We start from the raw sequence: 21,814 nt of genomic DNA on the forward strand, positions 1-21,814 counted from the left end.
AAAGTAGGGCTGTTCAAGTGCTCGAATATTTGGGCGGCTTGAAAAATCCGCTCGGAAGAACCGGATAGCCCGAATTGTTTCGGGCCAAACACCCGTTTCCAAGTGGGTATTGATTAATTTATAATCTTGAAGTTTACTTATTAAAAGAATTCCAACTACTTTCAAACCCCCCGGGCTTGTGCTAACTTCGCACCACTCATGTTTTCCTCGTATCTAGTGTGCGTATATAAATTTTTTGAGGGTGTACTTTTGTGCAATATATAGCGCTTATGTATCCGGTTCTTCCGGGCGGCCCGAAACGTTTCGGACTACCCGGATTTTTCAAGCCGCCCGAAAAAATTCGAGCTACCCAGATTTTTCGTGCCGCCCTTAATTTACGTGTACCTACCCGGCTCGGCCCGGTCGGTCGAGCCGAGCCAGGCTCGCCTCGTTTTATTCGAGTACCCGAACAACTCTAATTAAAAGCGTCGGTGTATTATCGAGCCAAGTTTATCAATAAACACACAAAAAGCATCGTGGGACATTTATTGCCGCCAAAATTACGAATCGTTCGATTCGCGATTCGAACGCTGCAGCTGACGCCACTGCCGATACCTTCGAGTCAATGTCGAAGTTAACCTTGTTCTTGGCCTAGTTCGCCAAGTAACGATGCAGGCATAGATGCAGGGGAGCGAGCTCGATATTTCCGAGGGATGATACGAGGGACATGGGAAAGGAAGCCTCTGCGGAAGACGCTCCTCCACACGATTACTCGCACCCACGTCGCATCTGGCAGAACCACGAGCCCCGTATCCAGCGACGCAACGTCCCGCCGCAGAAGATGCGAACGCCGTGCGGCAGATATCCTGCAGCGTTAATTGCGTGACGTAAGGAAGGATTTTATGAATTGCAATAGGCCTGCTGGGAAACCGTGGGGAACTGTTGCGGCCGCACAGCAGCGTGCGCGATAATTCCACGCGCGATGACCACTGTAACTTGAGGAAACCTCTCGGTACGTGTTTTCCCATTATTCATTTCTCTTTCGTTATTCCCATCGATTACATTAATCGGAGCGTCCGAATGTGGCGGGGATTCTCCGTGCTTTCGCGATGAATATTGACGACATCGATTTTCCAGGTTAGCTCCACGGGCACATGACAGTTGACGAACTTTCCCGCCGATTTTTTAAACCTCACGGGCGAGATGCTCCCCCGAACGTTGCATAATCATTGATTTTTGGGACGTCAGATTTAAATTTCTATGTTCTTGTTAAATCAAATTTCTGGGATCAGGTTATTCCGAGATTCTCGAGACTTCGGTTTCTTTGAGGGCAGGCGTATGGCTGTTGAAGGTCCGTCGTACGCTGTCGTAATTGAGAACCGCTCGCTCCGTTGTAAACGGAGGGAATCGAGTTAAAAATTATATAATTTCGGTTCAAATTGGCGTTAATCTTCTTTTCAGATAGGTGTAATTGCTGCAAGCTCAGCACCCGCTGGTAGCGGTCACTGCAAAGTCGCTCGGGGCTCCGGACACGTCTGTTCTATTCGGCTCGAAATAGCGACTGATTTATTCATGCAGTTCTATGTAGATATGATAGACAAAACTAAAAGCTGCCGAGTGGTGAGTCTGACAAAAGATTGCTTTAATGCGACGGGGTATCAACCCTTTGGTGGGCGCGCTCTTCGGACTTGCATGCGTGGGCGCGTTGCGGGTTTTACACCACGATCGGAGTTCTCGTGGTTTTACCTCTAAATTTAGACAATTTTAGGTCTCACAGAAGAAAATCGAAATTACATTAGTTGCTTAATAATATTTTATTCAATGAACATAGAATATTAATGGTGATGAAGGTAATAAACAGAAAATTAGTCCACATCCATCTGCAAGTAATGAAAAGCAATCAGAGACAAACACCTGAAAACCTTGTATCACTGAGGTGTGGTTTCACCCCTAAATATGAAAACGGGCCGCGTTAAAAGAAACACATATATCTTAGTTTTCGCTCCTATGAAACATATTTAAAGCAATCGGAGGCGGACACCTGGGAAACTCTTTGTGAGTACATGGGCACTCGCCTGCAGGATACGCGCAGTGGTGGATTTAACAGGGCGGCCGGTGAGCAGTTGCCACCTGGGCCCCTGCCCAGAAGGCCCCCCTGGGCCCTATCCTTAAAACAAAATTATGATTTTATTCAAACTATATTTTTTTTCTGTGTTATTACACTGAGCCCGTTTTGAGTAAACTACCTCTTCATTTTCCTGAAAAAGTGGGCCCCTCAAAACGTTTGCCACCTGGGCCTTTTTTCTTAAATCCGCCACTGGATACGCGGTATACTTTCGTTTTCATTCAATTAGAGACACTTCCAAACTGAATTTGACCCTGAAAAGTACGTAGCATGATGCAAAAATGTCCGCTGGAAGAATCCTTAACTGGACATGGATCCAGTTTGTAACAAAATGTAAAATTTCCGGCTAACTGCCGCGGGCGCGCCCACCGAAGGGTTAACATAGAAGATTTGACTCGATACTGTTGAATCTCATTTCTTAATCAATAATATGCTGGTTGCCTTTTCTCTGCTGTGTCGATTCGGCAAGCGTATCACGATAGAGAGCTTATTCGTTTACAAATGCCAGCGAACGAGCCTCTTAGAAAAGATTTGTATTAAATGTAGAGACGCAAATGTTCGATGCAGGTATATTAAAGTGTATTTCCCTTATCTCGTTGATTTATCTTATCTCTGTTGTGTGTAAGTTTTACGTTTAATATCCCATTTCCTGTTTTACGTTCGCTTTCATTATTAGATGCGTTCTCTGTGCAAACACGAGAGCGCGTTTAGGTTTTATGATGTTTCGTTGTGACCTTTTATTCATTTTTATTTGGTTTTGTTTAATTTTGTTTTTAGTTAGTGTATCGGTTAATGTTAAGGTGAATACATGTTGCAATACACATCAAGATGGCAATCGGGAGTATTATCTGTGGAGCTAGTACTCCTAAGATGAAGAGAAAAAAGGCAAAGGTATAGTTTGGTTTGTTCCCTTCGATTGAGAAGGAATGCATCAAACCGTTTCTTATTAGGGCTGGGACTGTTCGAATAATTTAATATTTCTAATATTTTACAAGTATTCGAATGCTACAAATGAACTTCGAATATTTGAGTATTCGAATATTTAAATACCGAAAAATTCGACAAATAGTCCCAGCCCTATTTCTTATAAGGAAGTAGCGAGGGAAGTCTCGTTCGGATTGGAAATTAATTATGAAAAACTTGTTACAGGCAACTGAACGCAGTTGGATAGAGGCGACCTTCCAGAAGAGGGAATGTTCGAAATTCATTCCGAGCGCTAAAGACGAGCACAGGTATGTAACACCTGTAAACGAACTTAGAAGTTTCACAGAACATAGAATAATGTTGTTTTGAATAAGCGATTAGGTTCAACAGGGTCATTAGGTTTATCGGATTTGTATTATTTGCAAACGCGTACACATTGTTCCCCCGAGGAAACAACATTTTTGCGGAGGCAATATAAGAAAGTTTACGATAATGATCACGGAGTTCCTTCGGCCATTCATTTCACGATCAGTTTTTAATCATAAATTAATTGCTTAACATATTTGTTTTGTTATATGTTGTCTGTGGTCATTTCCTTTACCTTTGAATTTTCTTAGGTCGTTACTAACACATTTTCTTATGTTCATTTCCTTTTCATTTACTTTTCTTTCTTTCGTTCCATTTATAGGTTTTTGCAAGTACAGGGCGATAAGAATGCAGAATATGATGTGATCACTACTTCCAGGTGAGAGTTTCTTATGCGGTCTCTCGCGATTAAGAATTCTTTGTGAAAGCACCTCACTGATTTTGATGACCTTCAAATATGTTGTCATGATTCTGAACAATTTTTTCTTATACATGTTACCGCCGCTCGACTTTCGCCTCCGAGATATTTGCGAAAAACTTCTGTTGATTTATTCCGACGCAACGCATTCCACTTTCCAACTTGTCCCGGGTATTAGGAGCGGCGGTAACATGTACAGAAAAAAGTTGTTCAGAATGACGACCTTTGCAGCATACTTCAAGGTCATCAAAATCGGTGAGGTGTGCCCTCTTCTATATAATTACCGAGAAAAGAAATATTTCGACGTTGCTTCTGCAAATACGTCAGATTTGTGATCTAATATTTTGTTACGTATTCTTAATTATTTATTAACAACACACTCTTACGTTACATGCCTTCTACATTGTTCTCAGCAATAGTGGTTTGTACAAGAAAGCCGTAGAGCTTTAAAATATACACGAACGTGTATCGAATAATTTCTTAGCTGCTTGTAACGGATATCTCGCTAATAAAATGTTACTTTAGGTCTGTTTCTTTCTTATCGCTTCTCGCAGAACATTTATTTTCTCTCTCAGAGGTCATTCATCTCCCCTGTGATCGTTTAGCCACGTAATTAAGCTAGTTCTACAAGAAACGTTGTCATTACAGTAACATCACGCTTCATAGTACATACGCATAGAAGTAATTGTTCGTACAGTAGTATGTTCCAAGACAGTGGCGGATTTAAGAAAAAAGGCCCAGGTGGCAATCGTTCTGAGGGGCCCATTTTTTCGGGAAAATGAAGGGGTAGTTTACTAATATCGGGCTAAGGGTAGTCGTACTGAAAAAAATATAGTTTGGATAAAATCATAATTTTATTTTAAGGATGGGGCCTTCTGGAGGGGCCCGTTTTTCAGAAAAATGAAGAGGTAGTTTACTAAAAACGGTCTCATCAGTGTAGTAGTACAGAAAAAAATATAGTTTGGATAAAATCATAATTTTTTTTAAGGATGGGGCCCCAGGGGGCCTTCTGGGCAGGGGTTCAGTAGGCGACTGCTCATCGGCTGCCCTGGTAAATCCGCCATTGTTCCAAGATCTCCCTACGTAAAAAAATGCGCCGGAAAAGAGATTAGTTGCAAAAGACTGCCATTACACAGAATAGTATTTCTCTTTATCGATGTACCTATATAACTAAACAACGAAGTTGATATTCGCTTGCAACTGGACACATTCGATTCGCCGTAGAAACAATGACAACGAATCGATGATTGTAGATGTTGCTGTGGATATTCCTACACTCATCACTGCGGAACCGGTGCGGATGTCCAAAGTTTCACTGCTATTAATACCAAAGAAAAGGACAGGGAGCAATGGTCCCCTGGCAAAAATACACGCCCAAATCCAACTGATGCGTACGGCACGATTGAATTCCAAGGTGGGCCACATCCAACGAAGGCGCAGGTAAATGGTGTACACAGATCAAATTTAACGGCGAACTGTACTCCTCTGAGCTATATTTTATTATTGTGTATCGATACTTCATTTGTAGTACGTGAGGCTAGCTCACGACACAAGGCCAGAGCCAATAGTACAGTTATTGTGTAGAGAATGGAATTTGGGATTACCCAAGTTACTTATCACTGTACACGGCGGTCGGTCCAATTTCGAGCTGCAGCCCACTTTAAAGAAAGTTTTGAGGAAAGGTTTGTTGAAGGCTGCGAAGACAACCGGTGCATGGATCTTTACAGGTGGAACCAACACAGGTCGGTGGCCCTTGAAACTGATTTGCGTACTTGTAGCTTCGACTAGGGCTGTAACGAATATTCGAATACCAGAGAATTCGAATTTGAGATTCGAATATTCGAATACCAGAGAATTTGAGATTCGAATATTCGAATACCAGAGAATTCGAATTTGAGATTCGAATATTCGAATAGTCTAAGTATCACGGTAATGCGTGAACAAATATTTCATGTTCAGATTCTTATTCGGTACGATCCGAAATTCCATCACTCCGAATATTCGAAGAAATTATTCGTATTCGAAATTATTCGAATAGTGGAATAATTACAGCTCCAGCTTCGAGGGAGCATTTTTCTGGCGCTATGAATATTTCCCTTAAACTGTGTCGCTTGAATAATCACAGGTGTCACGAGGCAAGTGGGAGACGCATTGCTATTAGAAAGATCCCAAAGACAAGGGCGCGTTGTGAGCATAGGCATAGCGCCATGGGGAGTCCTAGACAAGAGCCACGAACTCGTGGGCCGTGGTGGTGAAATTACGTACGATTGCCTTTCGTCTCCATGGTGAGGATAAATCTTGTTCTTAATCCTGTACAATCTTCCATAAATGCTCCATCGCCTGAATTTACATTCATCGAAACTTTCCAGGTCCAAGTACGCAGTTCTAAATAATCGACACGCATATTTTTTACTGGTAGATAATGGTACCGGTGGTCGATACGGTGCAGAGATCGTTTTACGTAGGAGGCTAGAGAAATACATTTCCAACTTGAAATTGCAGCCATGTATGTCTGTTTCGCTGATCACTGTTCGCCAGTCTTCGAGGAGCTGACACGATCTTCCTATTACAGATATGCATAGCAGTATCCCTATCGTGGCGTTGGTAATCGAGGGAGGAACAAATACGATTCGCTCAGTTTTAGAGTACGTTACAGACGACCCCCCTGTCCCTGTAGTGGTCTGCGATGGTTCGGGTCGTGCTGCGGATCTCATTGCTTTCATGCACAAGTAACGATGAATTTATTAATCGCTTATACCTCTTCGGAGAACAGAATTATAACCGGACTCAATAACCACGTACAGATACGCATCAGAGGGAGACGGAGAGAGTGGAGAGAACGAGGGACCACTAGAGAGCATGAGAGAACACCTTTTGGATACAATCAAGCGTGCGTTCAGTGTTTCCCCGGAGCAAGCGTGCCAATTATACTCCGAACTTCTGCAGTGTACGCGTAGGAAGCACTTGGTAAGTCATCGAGCTGGCCATTCGCACCTTCGAGCTCAGCATTTCACATCTATTTACAGATAACAGTATTCAGGATAAGTCAGGATCGCCCTCAGGAGCTGGATCAAACGATACTAACAGCTCTGTTTAAATCCAAGCAATTATCCCCGGCTGAACAGTTGTCCTTGTCGTTGATTTGGAACAGAGTGGACATAGCGCGCAGCGAGATATTCGTTTACGGGCAGAAATGGCCGCCGGGCGCTCTGGAGCAGGCGATGATGCAAGCCTTGCAGCACGACAGGATCGATTTCGTGAAGCTTCTCCTGGAGAACGGTGTCTCTATGCGGAAGTTCTTGTCCATACCGCGCCTCGAGGAGCTGTACAATACCGTAAGTTGCCCGAAGTGGCCAGGCACCATCGCGCTGTATTCTCTATTTATATGTAGAAATTTCTGTTCGTTAGAAAGAAGGCCCCTCGAACACGTTGGGCTACATTCTCCGAGACGTGCGGCCGAATATCCCGCGCGGCTACATGTACACGCTGCACGACATCGGGCTGGTGATAAACAAGCTAATGGGCGGAGCGTATCGCTCCCAGTACACGCGCAGGCGGTTCCGGGTGATCTATACCAAAGTGATGAAGAGGTCCGGGGGCCACCAGCAGCACATGCATCGAAACAGCTGCGTGTCGAGCAGCTTCAATCGTTACTACTCCGGGTCCGGCAGCAAGCAGGACAGCTCGACGACGATGAGCCTGCTTGCCGAGACGCTGCCTGCTAATCGCGACACCCCGCTTTTTGATTACCCTTTCAACGAGCTGCTGATCTGGGCGGTGCTGACGAAGCGGCAGCAAATGGCTCTGCTGATGTGGCAGCACGGGGAGGAAGCGTTGGCGAAAGCGCTTGTCGCCCTCAAGCTGTACAAAGCAATGGCTCACGAAGCAGCAGAGGATGATCTTGAAACAGAAGTCTATGACGAGCTGCGGAGCTATGGGAAGGAATTTGAAAATATAGGTACCGATGCGTTTCTACTATTTACCGCGACGATTGTTTAACCGTTTATTTGCATCGTCAAGCTTAAAGGCCTATACCTAGTCGGGCAGAATTTTTTTTTGAAAAAGCGGAAGCATATATTTTTACAGAACTTTTTGCAATTAACAGAGCAACATTTAAAGAACATTTGGTAATTTTTTCGTAGAAAAATATTTACGTTTATAATAAAGTAACAATCGACATCCAAGAAGCCTTTTTAAAAATTTGGTTTTGCGAAGGGAATTTCCGAAATATCAATTTAACACAAAATGGCTATTTAAAGTTGAAGATCTGATTTTTTCATGCAAAAATCGTGCGATTTTTTTTTGCTCGAAATGCTAATGATGTCTAACTTTTCTTTCCAATAGCGTTGGAACTGTTAGACTATTGTTATCGCCAGGACGACGATCAAACGCAGCAGCTCTTAACTTCCGAGCTGCAAAATTGGTCCGGCCAAACGTGCCTTTCTCTAGCGGTCACGGCCAATCATCGCCCCCTTCTGGCTCACCCCTGCAGCCAGATTATTTTGGCTGATTTGTGGATGGGAGGCTTGCGTACAAGGAAAAACACAAACTTGAAGGTGATTGACATGCTTGCTACAGGTAGAAGAAGAACGATACCATTTGCTTTGTGTCTTCGAACTCTGCGCGCAGTTTATATGACGCTGCGTTTCTATCAGGTCGTGCTCGGGCTGGTCTGCCCGTTCTACATAGCGCGTTTGGAGTTTAAGAGTCGCGAGGAGTTGCAGCTGATGCCCCAGACGCAGGAGGAGCACTTGATAGCGCTCGAGGACGAGAAAGAGGACAGTGATTCGGAGCACGGCGCGCCGACTGGCCCGGACGTCGAGGTGACAATCCCTCCATTCAGTAAAATTCTCGACGTATTGTATTAAATAAGTATGCGACAGGTATTCTTGCTGAAGACAAACAAGATATTGAAAGTTAATTCTAGTAATCTACAAGCGAATTTGCTGTTAATCACTGCATTACTCATTTCATGCTGCAATTATTAGTTTAGTTTCGAAACAATGGCGATCACTGCTTTATTATTTTTTATAAGTAGCAAGTTGGATCAAAGTACTCGAATTACTAATACGATTGTTAGAAGCTGCCGTGGGATATAATACGTTACTTGGAAAAACGATCGATCGGTATAGATGGTTGCTGGTTTTGAACTGTAGTTTAGAGAGCTTAGATGGAAACGTATACGCATGTAGGTTCTGTTTACGCATCGGCTATAAAGGGAGAACACTTTGCGGAGCCTTTTACGTACTTGCATTGGACCCTTCCAGCAGTTAGAGCGTGAAACGTGTTAATGGAAAGGAGCGTGTTACCGAGTGTCTAGCTACCTGTCGTTATATTATCGTCTGTGTGGAAGGCGTAGTACTTTTATACTTCTTTGACATTTAAATGTGAACGTCTAGATACTTGAGAGAAATGCCATACGATTAGTAATTGGTCAGTATTTCAATGGTATAACGTATAGATCACTGTTAGAGGTATCGTAATGTGTTTTGTGACTCATAGACTATGTGGGTATGCGTATGAATTGTTTTTTAGAAACGTCAGCGCAGGAGCCTGAGCATACGCAACAAATCCAGCAGCCAACAAGGCGCTAAGGTATATCTATAATGGCCTGAGACCCAATGACTCTATGACCAATAAGTTCACACTTCTCGGTGCACTTTTCAACTATCTTTCTTTTGTTATTAGTTATCATTCAGGAAAACCTCCGTGTATTCCATATCGGAATCTGTCCCGGTGAGGATGATAATTAGACGTTAAACGTTTCTGTCGTAAACGAATCGTGTTGTAACATAATTACCCCCCCAATTCATTTGTGCAGTGTCAATAAAACGTCGTAAAAGAAATATCGGTATCGTCCTTATAAATGTACGCCGATTGACTTGTACGGGCCAGACTTTCATTTTAAATACGACATACCGATATTTCCCGTTACAGTTACAATTTGGAATCGTTACCAGTACGTCCCCAGTAATTGTTACATGGTACTATAGAATGTGTACCCTTGGCTTTTCACAAATTTCCATCTAAAGATTCGTCGAGTAAAAGATAAATGGGAAAAGAATCGTTCGAGAGCATCGCCAATGGAAAACTATCACCTCCCTCGCATCGCGTACTAAAATGCACTAATGATTTATATTCTACACGGCCGTAATTCTTAACACAACTCGCACTCTATCCATCGCTTTCTATTCTTTACTGTTCTCTAGTTCTCACGGCTCCTCAGCTACTAAGCCCGTCTGTCCCCGATACTACCCCCAGCTTTTCATACGCTAGAGTACAATGTTCATCTCATTCGCTATCTCTCCGTATTATTATCCAATGAAATATCGATAAGTCGCACATTTGTACAGAATGTATATCAAATTTCTCTTCTATCTCCTTCCACAACAGTTTAGAACGCTCTAGACATATATACTCGTCTTAGTGTTTGCTATTTATGTATTATGTATCGTTCCACCAGATCACTTTCCCTTGATTGATTAGCAACGATCCTTACTGTAAATGGTGTACAAGAATGTCCGGGACTTAGTAAAGACAGTCACTGATATGTGTCCGGTACTCAGAGAACTCCTATTATCTGTGTGTAAATGTCCTGTACGATCGCAGAATGGTCTGCACACATTTTACTGCAACTGTTTTATCTTCGTGTAGGCATTGATCAGCAACGAGCACACTACGGCGATAGTGAAGGAGACAATTGTACAAGAGAATGGGAAGGTCCTGACGGACAGCGACGACATAGTGCACCGCGCTTATGGCATTCACTCTGATTATTATGACATTAAGAACAGCAGGCCGCTGCGATTGAAGAAAAAGCTGTACGAATTTTATACAGCTCCGATCACGAAATTCTGGGCGAACGCGGTAAGTTGTCCGCGTCATCTATACTTATATAATCGTTGCGTCCAGCTCAAACCCTAGAAGCATGAAACTCCGAGGGTGTATTCCTTTTGCGACGTAGCTGCTCGATAAGTAGGCATTTTTTTAAATTCTACCAACCCGAAGGGAATAAAAAGGGGTGAAATATGTTCGCTGGGACTCCTTATTATTTCTTAGGCCCGATTAGATATCAACATGGTTTTTACTTACAAAGGTTACCCACACAAATATCTAAAAACCAGATTCACCATTTTGCCCTAATCGACCCCTAAGGGACCGAAAAGAGGTGAAATGTGTTTCCACGGATTTCTTAAAATCTCTTCGGCCTGATTAGATATCAACTTGCTTTTTTACTTCGAAAGGTTACCCACATAAATGCCTAAAAACCAATTTCAAGATTTTGCCCTAATCAACCCTTAAGGGGGTGGTGGAAAGGGGTGGAATGTGTGTTTCATGGAGTCCTCAATATCTCTTAGGTTCGAAGCGAAGCGCAGGGGTAGTTTGCTAGTTGTTTAATAAAATGTCACTAAAGTATGTTCATCTATGTATTACAGATAGCGTACATAGTGTTTCTGGTCCTCTTCTCGTACTGCATTCTCATACACATGGACGATCATCCCTCGCTGGCAGAGATCTACGCAATCATGTACATCTGCACATTGGGCTGCGAGAAAGTGCGCGAGATCGCGACGTCCGAGCCAGCCACACTCTCGCATAAATTCAGCGTGTGGGCGTGGAACATGTGGAACCCTTGCGACGCGGCTGCTATAATTTTTTTTCAAATTGGTCTAGCCTTGCGTTTGCGACACTCCACCCTTGACGTCGGGCGTGTTATTTACTGCGTTGATTGCATTTATTGGTACTTGAGGATACTTAATATCCTTGGCGTGAACAAGTATTTTGGTAAGTTTCATTGTCTAACAAGGGGACCTTCAGGTTTGGCAATTTCAGAAAATTTTTATACTTAAGGTAGGCTCCCTCCTCGCCTCGGCGCAACTTCTTTCCGCACTCACATCTAGGCTCGCGTCGCCTCGGGTTTTCCGTACCTGAAGTTATCTGAGCTTGCCTCGGTTCATGTGTTTGGTCAATTGCTCAGAGAACCTGAAGGTCGCCTTAGCTAAAGTTATAAGATTATACATGTGTACGATCAATTGTTTCGTTATGTTGCTCAGGTCCTTTGGTTACTATGATGGGAAAGATGGTAAAAAACATGATATACTTTGTGGTGCTTTTATTAGTCGTACTAATGAGCTTCGGTGTCACTCGACAAGCCATTCTGAATCCCAACGCTGAGCCCAAGTTCAAAATCATTCGAGACGTATGTACTTTATTCGATTACATAACCCTACGCATTAATAAATACGTAGGAACTTAAGGGGAGGTTCCGGTCTAAAGCCCATGAAAATTGGCGATCCTTAGGAATTAAAGCTCCTCTCCTTAAGGGCTTACGCTCAGTCAGGAGGCCGAAAAAGGTGTGGTTTTTGGGAATTTTTTCTCAGAAACTATAAAACTTTATTCAAAAAACTTTTTTTCTGTGTGAAAGGTAGTACATTTAGCTATGTCTCTGAATTTTGGTTTTAAAAAATATTTATTAATAACAAAGTTATTTACAATCTCCTAGATGTCCTGTTGGAAAGAGGGGTTTGCGGTGGCCACGATTAATCGGGAATGGATTATCTAAAATCGAAAATTCAAAAAAATTTAGTTATTATATTAAATTATCTAGTCCTTTTTTATATTTAAATTATCTACTACCTTTCAAACAGAAAAAAGTTTTTTGAATAAAGTTTTATAGTTTCTGGGAAAAAAATTCCCAAAAATCACACCTTTGTTTCTTACAAGATGTTGTGCTCCCTGTTATGCAGATATTCATGGAGCCTTACTTCATGCTTTACGGAGAAGTGTACGCAGACAACATAGACCCGGACTGCGGAGACGAGCCAGGAATGATACCGTGCCTCCCAGGCCGCTGGATTACGCCCGCCGTAATGTCCATCTATCTTTTAATCGCGAACATTTTGCTGATAAACCTCCTGATTGCGGTATTCAATAATATATTCAATGAGGTAAACGCGGTGGCGCACCAAGTATGGATGTTCCAACGTTTTACTGTTGTTATGGAGTACGAACAGAAACCAGTTTTACCCCCCCCGCTCATTGTAGTTTGTCACATATACCTGCTGGTGAAATATGTGCTGCGATATGTGACTCAAGGGAAAGCGAGTACCGGTGAAACGTACGACAATGGGCTTAAGTTGTTCCTAGAAGCCGACGACATGGAGCGTCTTTATGACTTCGAGGAGGACTGCGTCGAGGGATACTTTCGCGAGCAAGAGCTGAAGCTGCAGATGTCGACGGAGGAGCGGGTTAAGATCACCACGGAGAGGGTGGAGAACATGCACCAGAAGATAGAGGACATCGAGAAGAAGGAGAACACGCAGAACGCCTCCCTCCAGGTAACAACACCGCTCACTCAATTATTCCAATCCCATAAAACCTGAAACATGCCCTTCGTTGTCACAGGCCGTGGAGTTCCGCATTCGGAAGCTAGAGGAGTTGACCGAGCAGACCCTGGCGCATCTAGGCGTCATCCATCGGTTCATGGCGACGCACATGCCCAACATGGAGACTTTATCTAGCTTGGATATAGAGGTGCGCCAGCGCAGAGTGTCGGAGCGTTCGGAGGTGCTTTCGGAGACCGATTCCCACACCCAGCTGCCGAGCATCGCGGCGAGGCGTAAGAGGCTCGTGCGATCGCTGACCGACGGCACATTCCTCAGCGTGGGCCCGCCGCTGGACGACGACCCGCTGAAGCACTCGGAGGCGGTCGCGTCGCGCGAGAACCTCAGCAGGAACGGTTCGTCCGAGAGCGGGGACGGGCAGAACGTTCAAGACGACGTGAAGACGACGACCAGCCATGAGACCGAAGTCAGCAAGGGGGACGGCGAAGGGGAGACGATCAAGAAGGAGTCGCAGTCGGACAGCAGGGAGCTCGAGACGGAGCAGAGCAGGGATCCCAGTAGCAGGGAGCCAAGCACGGATCCAAGTAGACAGACTAGCAGGGAGCTGAGCAGAGACACTAGCAGGGAAGCTACCAGCAAAGAGCCGAGCAGGGAAGCGAGCAGCGAGGCGCCGGCCTCGGAGCCGGCGAGGCAGGATTCCACGGAGCGTCCCATGCGGCAGAATAGTAGAACACGTTCGGAGTCAGATGACGCGCATCCGTCTGGTACAGCTAGGGGTGTAACATGGGCGGAGCCGCGGGTCGCTGTGATCCCCTCGGTGTCGTCAAGCAGTAGCACGCAGAGGTCCATCCTGCTGGCGATGCGCGCCGAGTACACGAGCATCACCGACGAACTGGAGAGCTACTGCGGCCTCCTGAGTCCCCCGCGAACGCCACCGATCTCACCGCCGCCGTCGAGGGTCAGGCACCACTCCGAGATGTCCAACGCAGAGATGGCGTGGCAGATCGAGAACGAGCATCTGCGCGACGCCGAGGACTGCGACTACCAGCAGATGGAGGATTTGATTCAGAGGAGATACATCGGTGGCGATGACGAGGCTCTGCACACCTCGGACGAAGCCAGCGCCGGACCGTTCTTCATATCCAACGAGCACAGGCACCAGCTGCGAAGGGCTTCCGCGATCGACGAGGACTCCAGGAGGCCTGCGCCTACTATCAGCGTCACCAGGGAGATCGAGCAAACGCTCTCGAGGCCGCCTATCCGAGATTCCGAGAACCCTGACCCCAACGACAAGAACATGAGCACCGTACCTGCTCCAGCCTCGGAAACCATGTGCTGAATCGCTATGCTCGTTTCAAGGTAACCGCAATGCACATCGCGCGGCGTTAACCTCGAGACTCCGCGAGCAGATATCAGCCGCGTTAACAGAACGCGCTGAAATGTATCTTTGGTTTAAATTATTTTTCTGATTGCATGGGAACTTATCGTTAAGTTTAGGTGTAGATGAGGATCTAACGGAGCAGCGCTTTATGTGCTGAATAAGGGAACGAATTGAAAGTTATTTCGCACACATGCGTTGCAATGATCGCGGCGTGTATAGTAATTATTTGGTCACTTACAGCGTAAAGTGCTGCTGATCCGGAAATTACTTTACCAAGACACTTTAGCTGGAATTTTTTAACGTTTTCTTTCGCACGAGCGCGACTAGCCTGATTAATTTCGTCTGAAAGTACTTAGCAAATTGTGTATATATGCACATAAATATGTACATATAAACATATAGATTATACTGGATAATATTACAGCTGCTTTGGGTATCAAGCTGCACGCATACTCTGCGATTACTTCCTCGCGTTTAAATACTACGCTTCTTATGTAACAGCGGTGCAAGATTCTTTTATCACAGTCTCACGAAGCAACGCGTACAGTATGATTTTATGTTTTACTTATCGCGCACGTTTAAATACCCAAGGCAATTGGAATTAATGTCACGCGATATGTATGTTTATACACTAATTTATTTTTTAAACCACGGCCACGTAAAACTTCCTGTAGAGAATTAATTGAATGAATTCTGTAAATCTCTGTTACGCGTAGTTGGGGCTACAGTTTTTAAAGGCGAATCAGCAGTGGAAATATCTTTTGATTAATTGATTCCGTTCGATCGAACATTCTCAATTCAGAATTTCTGAGCTAGTTGGAATCCTAGACTTCTGACTCTGTATATTATGTAAATGATCTGAATATTTGATTGTGTCCGTGTACAGTTGTAATATATCAATATTCATTTCTGTGTGCATAATAAGTTGAACATAATGAAATTTTAATCGACTCACCCATCGCAGACGATGGCATTGTCATTTGTTGTATTTAAATGACGATTTTTAGAGCACTAAATTGTATTAATAGTTTAAATCCAAGTAATCAATTAATTGCTTTTGTTAGATCCTTTCGATATTGACTTCCAAAGTCAGTGACTCGAACATTCGAGTGTTTGTTGAATTACGGCTTAACGCGTAATTCTTTTTAACGTACTAATCAGTTGAAGATGTGTTCGTGCCCACATGGAAATTGGAATTACCAGAATTTTTGTGGGGCTTCTGAGGAAGTTTTACGTAAAGGTGCGTTCAAAGGACCACCTCCTGTGCTTCGTGCTTAATGCATTCTATGAGAATCGCACGAGTTCCTTCCATTTTCTAGATCATGTGTTTTTCAATTTTGTATGCACGTACAATTAGCTTACTGCTGTGCATCGTCAAAGCGACAGCGTACAAATTGTGATCGAAGCGTTCGATCCTCTCCTGTCCTCCCTTCCACTGGACCGGAGAGGGTTGAACCGATGCGTGCTTAAGGAGTTGTTCCGGTCTAGAGCCCATCAAAATAGGCGATCTTTAGGAATTAATTAAAGGAAAACTACTTCGTATAATTTAATGGGACTTGTTGCATTGTATTCAGGATGTCTTAAACTATAGAAGTATTTTTTTGTTTTATAATTAATCATTGCAGACGGCACTGGGGAGTCGTTAAAGTCGAAGCGTCAGAAAATTTATCCAAATCGGTGGAACCTGTAGCACCTAAACTATTAGTCTGAAATAAAAAACAATGCCAGATTATTAAAGGGCATAAAACTCGCTTGTGGACTGACCAGCAAAAATTACAAAAAATTACATTTTTTGAGAAAATAACTACACTTGAAGTTTGACATCACTTTTTCCCTAGACTTTTCGTCCTTTTAACGCCTTCAAAAATTACAAATCTTAAATTTCTTTTAAATTCTACCGGTTTCTCCACGAGCCAGAAGTATATTCTTCAAAATAAAAAAGGTTTCAGTCGAATCAGATAATAACTTTTCGAGGTACAGGTTCCACCGATTGTGTTAGCCGTGCATTTGTCACTACTTGAATATCCATAACATCGGGAATTTTACAAATTTCAAAAAATCCTTTTAAACACGTTGCACATTCCAAAACAATAAGAAAATCGATTTTTAGACCGGAATCTCCCCTTAAATGAAACTCTAGGTACTTAGCGTAAAGGAAGAAATTGTAACTGAGAATCTACAGAACTGGCTTTAGGTGCAATTTCATTTTAGTAAATTTAGAGGCCACTTGAAATCGTTTCGGTCTGGCAATGAGATCAGGTTTCAGTGTAAATAATTTGTAAGACGATTACCTGCAACACGATACTATACGTAGCTTTATTACACCTAGACACGTGCGAATGGCGTTTGCGTTAAATCAGATGTTTTAAGAAACGATTCAATTCGAAGTTAACTGACTTCGCGTGAGAAAAAGGAACCGTCCTTTGGCAGGTTTACCGTCGTTCCAATGCGGAAGCATGCGTGGAAGAATAATCGCCGAAATGTTTTAGGGACGATACAAAATTTCTTTTATATTATAACTATTGCGCAGAGGTACAATTTCTAGATACTTTACACGGTATTCTGATTCTTGCTAATGTAATGAACATTGCGATTCTTAAGTGTCTCTTAACCTTGCGTTGAACCTTTTCTAAGGGTTGCGAAACAGTTAAAGCAGAAAGTGTATCTGCTTAGCGATGGGAGTGATGTTACACAATTAACCCTTCGTGGTCACACTTCTGTGAAGTCCCGCGGTGGTCACGGCCGATTTTTAAACAGTTACCGCACGAACTGTATCAGTCCAATCGAGTCCCAAAAATTATAATACACAGTTTGAACATTGTAGAATATTAAACAGTCGCGTTTTAGTAAAAAATTAAATGACAACATGTACTAAAAAAAATCGGAAAGGAAAGCCAGGAGCTTGCCGGTATCAAGCTCCAAAGTTAAAAAGCGGGTCTATTGGACCCAGTGTAACCATGAAGGGTTGAAATAAATATCGTTATGTAAGTACTTCACATTCTTCAGTTACGATAGCATCAACTGCGGACATCGCTGTGCGCTACAAAGATCACAGCTGCCTGCGAAGAGAGAATATGTGTAACAATATTCACTGTCGCAGACAGCAGTGCCCTCTACGATGTTAGCAGAAAGCTGCAAATGATATTGTCAAATGAGGGACAGCAGAGTGCTTCGAATAACTTATAAAGTATCTAGAAATCGCGTACAGTGTGTTTTTGTTAATAACGTACAATCGAGGACTGTCGCCTCGATGGGGAATCACGGGACAGTCACGAACGATTCGCACGCGTCTACGCGTCGTTACTGCCGAACGTTTTTACGAATCTTTTGACGTACATTTAGGGCCTTATCACGCACTATCTGCTGCGTCGAAAACGGGATTTACGGACCACATGTAAAATCGAACGAACCATATCACGCGGACGACGTTCTTACGGAACGAAGCCAATCCGTGTTAGTACCTACATTTGATATTTGCATCGAAACGTAAAAACCAAAAAAAAAAGAAATCAATCAAGAAGACACTAAACGACCGAACGCCTAATTGTATACAAACGAACACTGTGTATAGTTAGCTAAAGTTTTAAGAAAAAAATAGAGAGACAGAACGAAAGAGTGGTGGCGAACTTAAGACTGCGCCGAGGAGACAACGATTGTTCGCTGAGTTTTTATTTAAGCATGTAGGCGAGATCCACGATGTGAATCCTTTGGTACGCGAGTCCGAATAGTAAGCTGCGAATCCATCGGGAATCTAAGCTAAGCTATGCTACATTTAAAAAATAAAAATTAGCTTCAATACATTCTATGGAACCGTTTCCACCGAAAGCTAACCTAAAATTCAGCGTAGCGTAGCCCAGCTTCCAGTTGGAATTCCAGCTGTAATCCATCGGTTGCTGAGTTCGAGGAGGGAGTCGGGATCCTCTCTAGGGCCTCCTCGAACTCAGCGACGCGTAGATTTCTAAGAAAATGTGTAGTTAAAATTCATTTCGCGTGGCAGAGTGCGACATAACCTATCGAAGGCACCCATCTTCGCTTCGGCAATAGTGTCTGCCGTTGGTCGTTAAATGTTAACGTTACTATCGCTGTATGTACGAAATTCGTAGCATTAAAGGGTACAATTCTGAACATTGGTCAACGAATCCAAATGGCATTGAGGCGAGGTAGAATGAAAGTAAGCAAGTCCAGCTTCGTAGAGGAAGCTCGATGATCGAGAACGATCGAAGCAACGAACGTTTGGTAATAAATCATCGACGAATTCTCTGTCCATGACCTGCAAGCTTAATCAATCGATCGGACGAGTTCTCTCGTGGACGCGAGCTTTCGAAGGCAACTTTCCTTCCGCGCTCGAGGATCGTTTACGAAACAGAAACGAAAAGAACGTTCCGAAGCGATGTTTATGGTGGAAGCTGCTGTCAGTTTCAGTGATAAAATGCACGCTTTCGAATGTGGTTCGATAAGGTAGGATTGAGAGGCTGCGCCTGCCAGGCATTGAGATCACCGTTTATATCGTAATTATCGTTGGACCGTACATTCGAACAGTACTAGCCGAGTTTGCTCAAGGTTTTAGTGCATAACATTCCGGGGGACGCGCAAGATTTATGAAAATAGACGAAGTATAAATAGTTGAGGAGATATATTGTGTGTAAGTAGACGCGTAACGCTTCACTGTCGCGATCCTTCGTGGTTCTTTTGAGCGCTGCTCAAGGTAATTAGTGGATGGGTAAATTATTAATATCGAGGGAAATGGGCGAGGACGTGGGCGAATATATGATACATATCACGCGAATTTTGGAGCTCCGCTTTCTTGGAACGCGAAGTGGTGTTTGAGAAAAATTCTGCTCCCCCATCTTTGACTCTGTTTTTTTTAGTAAGAATTGTCCGGAGTTACAATTTTCAATTTTAGAAATTAAATTAGAATTCTTTAATTTGATAATCTAAATTAAATTAGAATTCTTTATTTTAATATTCTGAATTAAATTAAAATTCTTTAATTTAATATGCTAAATTAAATTAAAATTCTTTAATTTAATATTCTAAATTAAATTAAAATTCTTTAATTTAATATTTTAAATTAAATTGGAGTTCTTAATTTAATATTCTAAATTAAATTATAGTTCTTAATTTAATATTCTAAATTAAATTAGAGTTCTTAATTTAATATTCTAAATTAAATTAGAGTTCTTAATTTAATATTCTAAATTAAATTAAAGTTCTTAATTCAATATTTCAAATTAAATTAGAGTTCTTAATTTAATATTCTAAATTAAATTAGAGTTCTTAATTTAATATTCTAAATTAAATTAAAATTCCTTAATGTAATATTCCAAATTAAATTACAATTCTCTAATTTAATAATTCAAATTATATTATAAAATTCTTTGAAAGTTGCGATCAAATTTTCCAAGCTTTCCCAGAGATCTGGGCCCTTAATTATTTTGAGCAGCGCAGAGTGGAGAAAAAATCACTTGGCCGTTAAAAGTCACTTAACTAGCCACTTGATTTCCTCTCGATCACATCAAGATCACCTTCGATCCTCCTTATAACTGTTACGGTAAGTTTCGCACAACTGCAAAGGCTCAAAGTGTTTCAACGCGTGCTCTGCGTGAAAAAAAATCCATTTCAAAGTGAGATCTAAGGGCGGGAGGGTGAGAAGAGGAAAGTTGATCCGAAGTTATATACATATTTTAGTATAGTCGACGTTTAACAATGTTCCTCCGCTTCGTTACCTTCGTATAACGATCTAACAATCACACTTGAAGATGTACAAAAGCGAAAAATCGACAAAAAAAAATAAGAGGAGAATTTTAGAGACCTTCGACGGCGAACGGGGGTCGCCCTCGACTTTATCAGAGGTTTATTTTCTACTGTGTCGCACGAGCACGAAGGGCCTGCCTTCAGTGTTTTTAATCCTTGAGGAAGATCTAAGGCTTTCGGCGAACTGAATCCAGCACGACCTGGACTACCGTGCGAAGCGAAACAATAAACAATCAGACAATAAAACGGCAATCTCGATCTGTGTAGACGGACGTTGTTCTGAATTTCCACCGTTCCTTTTCGGCCAGGGTGCAATTAGCTGGGAAATCGAATGGCGAATTAATCGAGCTGCAATTAATTGCTTTAGGAGCAGCAACTGTTTGAAAGCGAACGAGCATTAATCGGTGTAAAAATTAGTGATCGCAGGAGCAAGGATTAAAATCACGAGCAACCACGAGAAGCAAATTGTTAGGCTGTACATACTGTACCTCTCTACTGTACATACACTCGTTTTTCACCGACACCCTCGCAATTGTAAATCAACAATTAAGAAAGCGTCTTCGATCGTTACATCGCGAACGTGTGTACCTTGGTTCCCTTTTGCTCGATAAAGCGGCTAAAAGAGCTCTCGATGATTGCAAAAATCTTGGCAGGTTTCTTCTCGGTTCGTTTAATAATTCGTAAACCGAGATGTTCGCCCGAGCGGTGCGTCACGTGCGGTGAACGCCCATGGGCGTTCGGCGACCGTGTCTGTTAAATGGCGCCGCGAGCTTCCCGCACGGGGCGCGCAAGAATAGTGGACGTTTTTACGACGAAGGATTTTAAGGTGGCTCAGCTTCTTGGTAAATGGAATCACGCGTACTGCCGGTTAAATAACTGTTTCTTTTCTCGTCCGAGGCAAACTTGGGGAAGAAAGTCTGGTAATAGGTGGATAATTTCTCAGTGTTGAATATTTAAATAATTTTTTTTTTTCTTGCAATACGAAGATTCTTGCAATCGTCGATTATTAATGTTATGAAGTCTTTTTCATTGCTTAATGGGCGAATCGTTCTAATTGAATATATCATTGTATCGTCAATTACATTTTATAATGTACTTTGTAGTATTTTTATCTACTAAATGGATTTTGGATCTATTCCGTCTTTTTACACATCCAGCACGCGCTTATTATACATATATATATATACCATGTGTGTGTATTTATTATAACGATTACCGGAGTCTGGCTCATCTAATGACGCATGTCGATTAGGCTAATTTCGCTTGCAACTCGCGATGTATTGCTGTGTATTCGAATATAATTAGTCTTTATTGACTGAACTGGAGGGAGCATTCTGTTCTAACGGTGGCAAAAGGAAATTGAGAAAGAGAGATGGTACGCCGATATTGTAGTCTGGTATCAAAATGAATTCATCAAAATATAAGTAAGCATCGATCTCGAACCGTTTAACTTAATAACCCTGCCCCCTCGTTAATTTTATTTCTTTCAAATTCATTAGACTATACAAATCCTGGACCCCGTA

The 21,814-nt window shown here is 42.6% G+C and overlaps 1 protein-coding gene across 11 annotated transcripts; it reads left to right on the top strand.

Moving 5' to 3' along the window:
* The first annotated feature begins 461 nt into the window (after positions 1–461).
* Positions 462–21,733, top strand: Trpm (transient receptor potential cation channel, subfamily M). 11 transcript variants are annotated; one of them, XM_076825917.1, is made up of 22 exons: positions 462–991; positions 1,441–1,599; positions 2,882–2,995; positions 3,254–3,336; positions 3,717–3,773; positions 5,066–5,252; positions 5,341–5,554; positions 5,938–6,097; positions 6,182–6,318; positions 6,385–6,541; positions 6,617–6,779; positions 6,839–7,147; positions 7,221–7,770; positions 8,157–8,368; positions 8,468–8,635; positions 9,348–9,407; positions 9,501–9,548; positions 10,467–10,679; positions 11,249–11,597; positions 11,867–12,012; positions 12,560–13,150; positions 13,218–21,733. In XM_076825917.1, exons 3-22 carry the CDS (start codon positions 2,933–2,935, stop codon positions 14,493–14,495), a joined length of 5,145 nt encoding a protein of 1,714 aa, XP_076682032.1. In that variant the 5' UTR covers positions 462–991; positions 1,441–1,599; positions 2,882–2,932; the 3' UTR covers positions 14,496–21,733. The 11 variants fall into 11 exon arrangements, 10 of the variants coding, with proteins under 10 accessions (XP_076682032.1, XP_076682034.1, XP_076682033.1 ...); XR_013087027.1 differs by lacking the exon at positions 462–991 and having other exon boundaries at positions 13,218–19,746; positions 19,810–21,733; XM_076825919.1 differs by lacking the exon at positions 2,882–2,995.
* Positions 21,734–21,814: the final 81 nt, after the last annotated feature.

Source organism: Andrena cerasifolii, chromosome 13, assembly GCF_050908995.1.
Source record: "Andrena cerasifolii isolate SP2316 chromosome 13, iyAndCera1_principal, whole genome shotgun sequence".
NCBI lineage: Eukaryota > Metazoa > Arthropoda > Insecta > Hymenoptera > Andrenidae > Andrena > Andrena cerasifolii.